Source organism: Lepus europaeus, chromosome 16, assembly GCF_033115175.1.
Source record: "Lepus europaeus isolate LE1 chromosome 16, mLepTim1.pri, whole genome shotgun sequence".
NCBI lineage: Eukaryota > Metazoa > Chordata > Mammalia > Lagomorpha > Leporidae > Lepus > Lepus europaeus.
The window spans coordinates 70,250,174-70,262,191 of NC_084842.1; the positions used below are offsets into that span (position 1 = coordinate 70,250,174).

The 12,018-nt window shown below is 42.5% G+C and overlaps 1 protein-coding gene across 3 annotated transcripts in view; it reads right to left on the reverse strand.

The window, feature by feature from the left end:
- TBC1D19 (TBC1 domain family member 19) overlaps positions 1 to 11,687 on the reverse strand; it is a 147,762-nt gene extending 136,075 nt beyond the window's left edge. Inside the window, exon 1 of one of the 3 annotated variants that reach the window (XM_062212833.1) lies at positions 11,478 to 11,687. In XM_062212833.1, coding sequence (XP_062068817.1) covers positions 11,478 to 11,576 — 99 coding nt within the window. In that variant the 5' untranslated portion in view covers positions 11,577 to 11,687. The remainder of the gene's footprint in view (positions 1 to 11,477) is intronic. The other 2 variants (XM_062212834.1, XM_062212835.1) reach the window with 2 other exon arrangements.
- Positions 11,688 to 12,018: the final 331 nt, after the last annotated feature.

Consider the following 12,018-nt stretch of genomic DNA (forward strand, 5'->3'; position numbering starts at 1 on the left):
AGCGAGTGAGATTTTCCATCCACTGGTTCACTCCCCAACTGGCCGCAACGGCCAGAGCTGCGCCAATCCAAAGCCAATCATTGGCCTTCTTTTCAGTAGTCTCATTCAGAGACCCTACCCTGCCTCTGCAGATATTGTAGCTAATTATGTTTTAAAGAAAATAATCTCCAGACAAAATGGTGGAATAGCGACAGGAAGGTCTGCTCTAGGCTTCATGAACTTTGCAGCAAAAAAAGTGGAGAAGTTACACTGTCAGGGAAAATTGCAGTGGGAGGGCTTGTGAGAGCAGTGGAAATGGTCTGGACCTGATTGGAAGGCAAAGACCCGCAGCAACAAACATGGAGCACCGAGCACAAGCAGAGGAAAAGACCCAGCAGCCCACTCTGGACAGCAAGCGGCAGTCAGACTGCACCAGCCGCTGTTGACACAACTGGAGGGAAAGTCTAGTGGACTGCACTCTGAGTCCAGCTCAGGGGAGCCAGGCACTGCTCACAGGGAAGGGACACACACACACACACACACACAGCTAGAGGAGACTGCTGCTGGGGCAACCACAGCAGTTGGAGTCAACTGATGGGGTCTGTTCCCACCTTGTCACCAGGGCAACAATCCAAGCTCTGCTGCACTCACCCGGCAACAGGCAGGTGGGGGGAGCCATCCCATGGAAGGGAAGTGCCTCCCACAGGGACTCTCGTACCCACCCAGCACAACTGTGAAAGTAGTAGGGCTGCAGCCGGCAGGTACTGTACACGCTTGTGATTCAGGGATTTTACCAGAGGGAAAATCCGAATTTCTCACAGACTTTGAGTCTGGCTGAGGGAATCAGACTCCATCTGCCTGGGTGAAACACACACAGGCAGGGCTCTGGGAAACACTCAGTCTCTCTGTGGACAGAACAGAGTAACGGGGCAGGGTGGACTCTTGCTCTCCTTGACTATGGAGGCCCTACGTGCTGAGACCGTGAAAACACTGTGACTGTGTAAGAGGGCGTGGTTGTAGCTGGGGCTCAGAGCAAGCTCTGGGTGCAGAGGCGCACTCTTGGAACTCCTTGGTTGACAGGGCAGCTCATTGCAGCTGGAACCGTGCACCAGAGAGGACTGCACAGATCATTCATGTGGATGAGTGTTGCACTCACTGGAGACTAACACCAGGGCATTGCTCAGCTAAGGAGAGGAGGTGAGGGAGTGATCACACCAAAAGATATGACCACTACCCTCTCTGTTAATAAGACTGGAGCTACCATCCTCAACTTGGGTGTTACCCTGGATACTCATTCTACCCTGGAGCACTAACCAGAGCTCCCTGGGCACACCCACCACATATCTCAGTATTCTTTAAAAGCACAGAATTCAAATAAGCCACATGGCACAGCTTGATGATAAAAAACCATCAGAGGGGAAAAAAATTAACTCACGAATGCCTAAAAATAAATGCAGAAATTCAAGACAGGAATAAAGAAGACACTGTGACCCCCCCCCCAAAATGAACAAAACAACATTTCAATATTAGAATGTGAAGATGAAGAGATTGCTGTAATTAACATACAATTATTCTTACGTGTTTAAATTTAACTGAAAAGTGATCTCTGTTAAATATAAGAGTGGGAAAAAGAGAGGGAGATGTACAATTTGGGACATGCTCAAGCTGACTTGCCCCAAATGGTAGAGTTAGAAATGTGCCAGGGGATTCCAATTCAATCCCATCAAGGTGGCATGTACCAATGCCATCTCACTAGTCCAAGTGATCAATTTCAGTATACAAGTGATCAAACTAATAGGTCTAAGAGTCAAAGTGATCACATAAACAATACTAGTGTCTGCTAATACTAACTGATATAATTAAAAAGGGAGAGAATGATCCAACATGGGAAGTGGGAGACACAGCAGACTCATAGAATGGCAGATGCCCTAAACAGCACTCTGGACTCAGAATCAGCCCTTAAGGCATTCAGATCTGGCTGAAGAGCCCATGAGAGTATTTTAGGCATGGAAAGCCAAGACACTCTGTCAAAAAAAAAAAAAAAAAAGACCTAACTGAAAGATCTCTGTGAGTGAGATCCCAGTGGAAAGAACGGGGCCATCAAAGAAGGAGGTACATTTCTCTGAAGGGAGGAGTGAACTTCCACTTTGACTATGACCTTGTCTAAATAAGATCGATGTCCACGAACTCAAAAGGCTTCCATAGCCTTGGCAACTCATGACAAGAGCCTAGGGAGATTATTGACGCCATAAACAAGAGTGTCAATCTGTTAAGACAACAACAGGAGTCACTGTGCACTTACTCCTCATGTAGGATCTGTCCTTAATGGTTGTTCAATGTGAATTAATGCTATAACTAGTACTCAAACAGTATTTTACACTTTATGTTCTGTGTGGGTGCAAACTGTTGAAATCTTTACTTAATATATACTAAATTGATCTTCTGTATATAAAGAGAATTGAAAATGAATCTTCATGTGAATGGAATGGGAGAGGGAGCAGGAGTTAGGAGGGTTGCGGGTGGGAGGGAAGTTATGGGGGTGAAAAAGCCATTGTAATCCATAAACTGTACTTTGGAAATTTATATTTACTAAATAAAAGTTTAAAAAAAAATAAAAATTTAAAAAAAGAAACAGAAAAAAGATGAAGAGATTGATGAAAAGCTGGAAACGGAACTCAAAAAACTAATCATAGGATTACACAAAGGCAATCAAAAGCAAATCCATAAACTAAAGAAAACCATATGTGACATGAATGAAAATTTTTCCCATGAAAATTAGATTTTAAAGGAAATTAAAATGAAATATTAGACATGAAAGACTCAATAGATCGAATAAAAACTATGGTGGAGGGGCCGGTGCCATGGCGCAGTAGGTTAATCCTCCTGCAGCACCAGCATCCCATATGGGCACCAGCTTGAGTCCTGGCTGCTCCTCTTCCAATCCAGCTCTCTGCTATGGCCTGTGAAAGCAGTAGAAGATGGCTCAAGTGCTTGGGCTCCTGCACCCACATGGGAGACCTGGAAGAGGCTCCTGACTCCTGGCTTTGGATCGGTGTAGCTCTGGCCATTGCAGCCATTTGGGGAGTGAACCAACAGAAGGAAGACCTTTCTCTCTCTCTCCCTCTCACTGTCTGGAACTCTACCTCTCAAATAAATAAAATCTTTAAAAAAAAAAAAAAAAAACTGGGCCAGTGCCGCGGCTCACTAGGCTAATCCTCCGCCTTGGGGCGCCAGCACACAGGGTTCTAGTCCCGGTCGGGGCACCGATCCTGTCCCGGTTGCCCCTCTTCCAGGCCAGCTCTCTGCTGTGGCCCGGGAGTGCAGTGGAGGATGGCCCAAGTCCTTGGGCCCTGCACCCCATGGGAGACCAGGAGAAGCACCTGGCTCCTGCCATCGGATCAGCACGGTGCGCCGGCCGTAGCACGCTACCGCAGCGGCCATTGGAGGGTGAACCAGCGGCAAAGGAAGACCTTTCTCTCTGTCTCTCTCACTGTCCACTCTGCCTGTAAAAAAAAAAAAAAAAAAAAAAAAAAAACTGGTGGAAAGCCTTAACAACAGAATTGGCAAGCCAAAAGAAAGAATATCCAAACCAGAAGATAAATCTTTGGAAGAATAATTACCAAAAACTTCCCCAACATGGAGAAAGAATGGAACGTCCAAATAGAGGAAGCAAATAGAACTCCTAATAAACATGACCGGGAAAGATCTTCACCACAACACACTGCAGTCAAACTCTCCACAGTAAAACATAAAGAAAGGATTCTAAAATGTGCACAAGAGAAACACCAGATTACTTTCAGAGGATCTCCAATTAGACTCACAGCAGAATTCTCATCAGAAACCCTACAGGCTAGGAGAGAATGGGGAGATATAGTCCAAGTCTTAAAAGAAAAAAACTGTCATCCCAGAATTTTATACCATGCAAAACTCTCATTTATGAATGAAGGTGAAATAAAAACCTTCCATAATAAACAGAAATTGAAAGAATTTGTCACCACTCATCCAGCCTTACAAAAGATGCTTAAGGATGTGCTACACAGAGAAACACAGAAAGATAGCCATCCTTATAAAAGAATGAGAAGGCAGAAAATCCTCCAGTAGAAGTACAAAACAAATCTAAAGTAAACAATAGGAATATTTGTGGGAAAATGGCAGGGCCAAGTCGTTACTTATCAATAGTCAGCTTGAATGTAAATAGCCTCAACTCTCCAGTTAAGACACAGACTGGCTTAATGGATTAAAAAACAAGACCCATCTATTTGCTGCCTACAATAAACACATCTCACCAACAAAGATACAAGCAGACTGAAAGTGAAAGGATGGAAAAAGATATTCCATAATAACAGAAACCATAAAAAGAGCCAGTGTTGCCACCCTAATATCATACAAAATAGACTTTAATGTATAAACTGTTAAAAGAGATGAAGAAGGGCACTATGTAAGGATTAAAGGGTCAATTCAACAGGAAGATGTGACTATAACAAATGTGTATGCACCCAATTACAGGGAGCCTGGCTATTTAAAAGGAATGTTAACAGATCTAAAGGGAAATATAGACTCCCATACAATAGTAACAGGGGACTTCAATACCTCACTTTTAGAAATTGACACATCAACCAGACAGAAAATCAGCAAGGAAACAACAGAGTTAACCGACACTATAGACCAAGCACACCTAATGGACACCTACAGAACCTTTCATGCCATGGTGGCAGAATACACATTCTTCTCATCAGTGCATAACGCTTTCTCTAGTATAGACCATATGATAGGCCTTAAAGCAAGTCTCGGAAAATTCAAAAATACCAAAATAATACCCTGCATCTTCTCAGACCACAACAGAATAAAACTGGAAATCTATAACAAGAATCTCTAAATCATATGGAAACACATAGAGACTGAACAACATGCTCCTGAACGAACAGTGAGTCATAGAAGAAATAAACAAGAAATCAAAAAATTTCTGAAATCAAATGAAGATGACAATACATCATATCAAAACATGGGATACAGCAAAAGCAGTATTAAGAGGGAAGTTTATAGCAATCAGTACATACATCAAGAAATTGTAAAGGTACCAAATAAGTGAGCTATCAATGTACCTCAAGGACTTAGAAAAACAATAACAGGGGCCAACGCTGTGGCATAATGGGTAAAGCCACTGCCTTCACTGCCAGCATCCCATATGGGTGCCATTTCAAGTCCCAGCTGCTCCACTTACAGTCCAGCTGTCTACAATGGCCTGGGAAAGTAGCAGAAGATGGCCAAAGTCCTTGGGCCCCTGCACCTCTGTGGGAGACCCAGAAGAAACTCCTGGCTCCTGCCTTCAGATTGACACAGCTCCAGCTGTTGCGACCAATTGGGGAGTGAACCAGCAGATAGAAGACCTCTCTTTCTCTCTGCCTCTCCTTCTCTCTCTGTGTAACTCTGACTTTCGAGGAAATAAATCTTTAAAAAACAATAACAAACCAAACCCAAAATTAATGGGAGGAAAAAAATAATTAAAATTAGAGAATAAATAAGTGAAATTAAACAAAAAAAATACAGAAGATCACTGTATTGAAGAGCTAGTTTTTTGAAAAGATAAAAAATAGATACACCATTTGCTCAACTAACCAAAAAAAAAAAAAAAGAGGGAAAAGACCTAAATAAATAAAATCAGAAATAAAAAAGGTAATATAACAACAGATACCACAGGAATAAAAAGAATCATCAGGAATTACTACAAACAGCTGTGTGCCAACGAAATAGGAAATCTAGAGGAAATGGACAGATTCCTAGACACATACATACATACAATCTACCAAAATTTAGTCATGAATACCATTGGTCGAACTCTACTTAACATAGAATTATTCATAGGTGTATAAATCCAATTGAAAATGGATCCCTTGGCCGGTGCCTAGGCTAATCCTCCACCTGCAACACCAGCACACTGGGTTCTAGTCCCGGTCAGGATGCCAGTTCTGTCCCGGTTGCTCCTCTTTCAGTCCAGCTCTCTGCTGTGGCCTGGGAAGGCAGTGGAGGATGGCCCAAGTGCTTGGGCCCTGCACCCACATGGGAGACCAGGAGAAAGCACCTGGCTCCTGGCTTCAGATCAGGGCAGCGCACCAGCCGTAGCAGCCATTTTGGGGGTGAACCAACGGAAGGAAGACCTTTCTCTCTGTCTCTTTCTCACTGTCTAACTCTGCCTGTCAATAAAAGAAAATGGATCCCAGTAAAAAATAAGAGTGGGAATAGAGAGGGAGGAGTTGTACAGTTTGGCACATATTCCCATGGACTTACGCCTAAGGGTAAAGCTAAAAACTTGCCATGGGACTCCAAATCCCATTAAGTTGGGTGGTACTAACACCATCTTATGTGTTAAAGTGATCATATTAAGTGTGTAATTGATCATATAGATAGGATTAAGTGTCAAAGGGATCACATAAATATGACCAAGTGTCTGGTAATAACAACAGATAGGATTAAAAAGGAGAAAATGTTCCAATAGGAGAAGCAGTCTACACAGCAGACTCATAGAATGACAAATGCCCTGAACAGCACTCTGACCTCAGAACCAGCCCTTAAGGTATTCAGACCTGGCTGAAAATCCCATAATAGCATTTCAGGCATGGAAAGCCAAAACATTGTGGCAAAAAATGATCTACATGAAGGAACTCTGTGAGTGAGACCCCAATGGAAAGAAGGGGCCATCAAAGAAGGATATACTTTTCTCTGAAGAGAGGCGAGAACTTCCACTTATGCTTATGGCCCTGTCTAAATACTGATGTATTTTGTGGATTCAAAAGGCTTCCACAGCTTTGGCAGCTCATGGCAAGAGCCTCGGGTGATCACTGATGTCATGAATAACAATGTCAACTGTTAAAACAACAGGAGTCACTGTGCACTTACTCCCCTTGTAGGACCTCTATCCTTAATGAGTTGTACTATGAGAATTAAAAACTTGTTTTCAAACAGTACTTTATACTTTGTGTGTCTGTGTGGGTGCAAATTGTAGAAATCTTTACTTAGAGTTGGTCATCTGTATATAAAGTTAATTAAAAACGAATCTTAATGAAGAATGAGATGGGAGACAGAGTAGGAGGTGGGACTGCTATATTCCTAAAGCTGTACCTATGAAATTTGTATTCATTAAATAAAAGCTTTCTTAAAAGAAAAGAAACACTCAGCAAAGTGAAGAGGCAACCGACAGAATGGAAGAAAATATCTGCAAGCTATGCAACTGATAAAGGTTAACTGATAAAGAGATCAAGAAACTCAACAACAACAAAACAAACAATCCAATTAAGAAATGGGTAAAGGACTTGAACAGGCATTTTTCAAGAGAGGAATTTCAAATATCCAACAGACACTTGAGAAAATGCTCAGGGTCACTAGCCATCAGGGAAATGCAAATCAAAACTATGGTGAAGCTTCACCCCAGTCCAGTCAGAATGGCCCACATACAGAAATCAGCAAATGACAAATGCGGACAAGGATGTGGGGAAAAGGTACCCTGGTACACTGCTGGTGGGAATGTAAACCAGTGCAACCACTGTGGAAGACAGTATGGCGATACCTCAGAAATCTGAATACAGACCTACCATATGACCCAGCCATCCCACTCCTAGGAATTTATCCAAACAAAAAAAATCAAGTATATGAAAGAGTTATCTGTACCCCATGTTCACTGCAGCACAATTCAGAATATCTTAGATACGGAATCAACCCAGATGTCCATCAACTATTGACTGGATAAAGAAATTATATATATATATATATATATATATACACACACACACACACACACACACACCATGGAGTACTACTCAACTGTAAAACAAATAAAAAAATGAAATCTTGCCTTTTGCAACAAGATGGTTGCAACTGGAAACTATTGTACTAGTGAAGTAAGGCAGTCTCAAAAAGACAGATAACATATGTTTTCCCTGGTCCCAGGTAACAAATAGAGTACCTGAAATATAATGTATTCCAGTGAAATAGACATTTTGAGAATCAATGATGTTTTACAGTCCTTGTCTCTCTCACTGAGGAACAGTGATTTGTTTTGTTTTGTTTTCTCTTCATACTATTTGTTGAAATTTTTTACTTAGGGTAGTGTTAACAATACAATCATTAAGTGTACTAAAAAAAAGATCATTGTAAAAATTAAGAGTGGTAATCTGAGGGGGAGGGGCAGGAAGGATTGGAGCATGGGGGGGGGGGTGTCACTATGTTCCTAAAATGGTATAAAGGAAATATGTAAAACTTGTATAACTTAAATAAAATATATAACTTTTAAAAAATAAAATAATCTCCAACTTATGAGAAATTCACTCTTGTTTACCCAAACTCTGTCTTCCAGTCAAAGTCACTGCATGTTCACTTTGTATTAATAAATTTAAGTATGGGGGCTGGCACTGTGGGGTAGCAGGTAGAGCCTACACCTGCAGTGCCTGCATCCCATATGGGCATCGGTTCTAGTCCTGGCTGCTCCAATTCTGATCCAGCTCTCTGCTATGGCCTGGGAAAGCAGTAGAAGATGGCACAAGCCCTTGGGTCCCTGCACCCATATGGGAGACCCAGAAGAAGCTTCTGCTCCTGCCTTTGGATCAGCGTAGCTCCAACCATTGCAGCCATCTGGGCAGTGAACCAGTGATGGAAGACCTTTCTCTCTCTCTCTCTCTCTCTCTCTCTCTGTCTCTGCCTGTGCCTCTCTGTGACTCTGCCTTTCAAATAAATAAATAAATATTTTAAATAAATAAATGTTAAGTATGGCCATGACTAAAATCTGACTACATTGAAACACTTCCCAAGGCTCATTAAAAGTAGCTGGGAGGGGCTGCATTGTGGTGTAGTGGGTAAAGTCATTGCCTGTGACACTGACATCCCACATGAGCACTGGTTCAAGTCCTGGCTGCTCTACTTCCCAATCCAGCTCCCTGCTAAAGGCCTGGAAAAAGCAGCAGAGAATGGCCCAAGTAGTTGAGCCCTTGCTACCCACATGAGATCCAGATGAAGCTACTGGCTCCTGGCTTTGGCCTTGTCCAGCACTGGCCATTGTGTCCATTTGAGAAGTGAACCAGTAGATGGAAGATCACACACACTCTCTCTCTCTCCCTCTCTCTTCTCTCTCTCTCTGTAACTCTGTAACCCTTTCAGGTAAATACAAAAATCTTAAAAAAAAAAAAAAAAAAGTAGTTGGGCTTGTGTCTCCCAACTGTAGGTCGGTCATATTCTTCCCTGAATAAAGCTTGTTTATTTCCTATGACAAAAGCATTAAAAGACAGGACTATTTAAAGAAAAATTTTAATAGAAACTGCAATATCTGTACACTGAAACTATAAAACACTCACAAGAGAAAATAACAGACATAAATAAGCAAAGATGTAAACTATGTTCTTGGACCAGAAAATTCAATATTGTTATTATGTCAATTCTACCAAAATTGATCTATATATTTTAATTATGTTTACATAATCTCAATCCAAATTCCAGTAAGTTTTATAGTAATTTACAAGTTGAGGCTAAAATTTATATGGTAAACTAAAGGAGCTAGCTTACAAAACAATTTTGAAAAAGAGGAACAAATTTGTTGAACTAACTACGAAATTTCAAGGCTTACTATAAAATTACAAAAACCAAGACACTATTGTATGTAATACAGTGCCAGAAATTGTGTGTGTGTGTGAGCATGCACACACAATCACTGCATGTGTGTGTGTATATATATATATATGATTTCCATATATATATGATTTTCAACAAAGATGCCAGGGAAATTGGTACAGAGAGGACAGGTTTTTCACTAAATAGGTACTGAAAACACTGGACCATCCACATGGATTACCTGTACCATATACAAAAGCTAACTCAAAATGGATCACAAAACTAAAAGTATAAAACTTCTAGAACAAACATTAACATTTTTGAGACCGTGAATAAGACAGATTTTTAGGTAGAGTAAGAAAAAAGTACAAATCATAGTAAACTGATAGAACTATATGTTACCAAAATTAAATTTGGGACATAATGTAGTGTGCAAAGTCTGGTCTCTCTGTCAGGGGATCAGGGCTTTCCTCCTTGACTTGCTATTCGCTAGGTCTTTGGACAAGTCTGTTCACCCCTCAAGGTCTCAACTCCCTCCCAAGTGAAATAAAGCTAAGCTAGAATATCTCTAAATCCTTTCAGTCAATAAAATATTTTGATTTCACAAATAACAAAAAAATACTCTTTGAAAGACTCAGGAAAATGAAAAAACAAGCTAGAAGAAAATGTTTGTAAGAAACGTATCCAACAAAGGGCTTGTGTCATACACAAAGAACTCTTACATCTTAACTATAAGGCAAACAGTACAATTTTTTAAATGGTCAAAAGATTTGAATAGACTACTTCACCAAGGAAGACATAAGCACAACAGAAAATGCTAACTATCATTAGTCAGCAAAATTTGCAATTAAAGCTACAAAGAGATACTATTATGCTCTTATTAGGGGTAAAATTAGTTAATAAAATTAATAAATTAAATAATGACGACACAAGTCCTATTAAGGATGCAGAACAACTACTGGAACTCTCATAAACTGCTGGTAGGAATGCAAAATGGTGGAGCCTCGTTGGCAAAGTTTGGCAGTTTCCTATATAATTAAACATACACTTACCACACAACACAGCAAATACTCCTTGGTCCAAGAAAAAGAAAAACATGCATACAAGCAAAAACCGATACCAGACTGTATCAGCTTTACTGATAATCTCTAAACAACTCGTGTCCATCAGCCAAGGAATGCATAAACAAATGGTGGTGCATCCCAACAATGAAATTCTACTCAGCAATAAAAGGGAACAGAATAACTGAAAAACCCACAGCACAGAAGAATGTCAAAGGCATTATGGTAAGCGACAGAGAGCAGGCACAAAGTGTTAATATATTGTAGGATTCTATTTCTATGATATTCACAAAGAAGGCAGTGATCTCTCAATCTGTACATCACGCCTGCCTAGCCCTTTAGAAGTATTCGGCAAACGCTGGCAAGTACTCAGAACACACCAGAAAGTACTCAGTGAACGCTGGGTGTTGGAAGTGCAGAAGGCGAATCATTGCAGGGAGGGTAAAGCAAAGAAGGGGATGCACCGGTGCGAAAGCAAAACGCCCCTGGGGGCCCAAATCCACCCCAAGAGCACAAAGTGAGGGAAGGCGTGCTCCAAGCTACCTTCACGGAGTTCTGCAGCTTAAAAAACCGGACCCTGTAAATGCCTGCAAATGAATGAGCAACCTCAGCGCTTCTGGGGCCTGGGGAAAAAAAAAAAAAAAAAAAAAAGGCGTGGCGGCCCCACCCTTCCTTAAAAACCCATCACCCCGCGCCCGAGGCCAGTCGGGGGGCGCTTTTTGCGCCTCAGAGCGAAGCTGCAGAGGGCTCGGGCGAGCCTGGGCTGGGGTCCGGGCGGTGGAGAGAGGCGCGGGGCATCCCCGCGGCCCTGCCCGTCTCCATCCCTCGCCGCTCGGCCGCACTCACCCAGGCCTGCCGTTCCAGCTGAGCGTACAGATTGGAGCCCTTAAGCTTCTGGACTATCTGGGCAATGATGAGAGACAGGTCCGAGTCCTCCTGCAGCATGTCCCCGGCCCTAGCCCGCCGAGCCGCGGGGCGCGGAGAGAACCGGCTGCCGGGCCGCTCCAGGAGCCCAGTGACACTTCTCCGGGACCTTACTACGCCGGGACTCCTCCGGCGGGCGTTACCAGGCAACTGCCGGCCGTGTGTGCTGCCGTCTCCGGTCCCCTCGGCGCTCCAAGGCCCCAGCACTTGCGTTCCGCCGGGGCAGAAAGACCGGGGCGGGGAGCTCGTTTGTCATTCCATTGTTCCTGCTTAACCAGCGCTTGAAAGGCGAGAACAGAATCTCTCTCCTCCAAAGCGATGGCGCCTCTGTTGCACTAGGAAAACCCAGAGACGGTGTTTTTGCGTTTTACCGTGGGAAGGATCGTGCCTCGTGCGCTTCTCAATGTCTGCAGAAACAAGTCTGTGCGCAAAGTGCTATGGCAAATTACACCCAAGAAGGGTC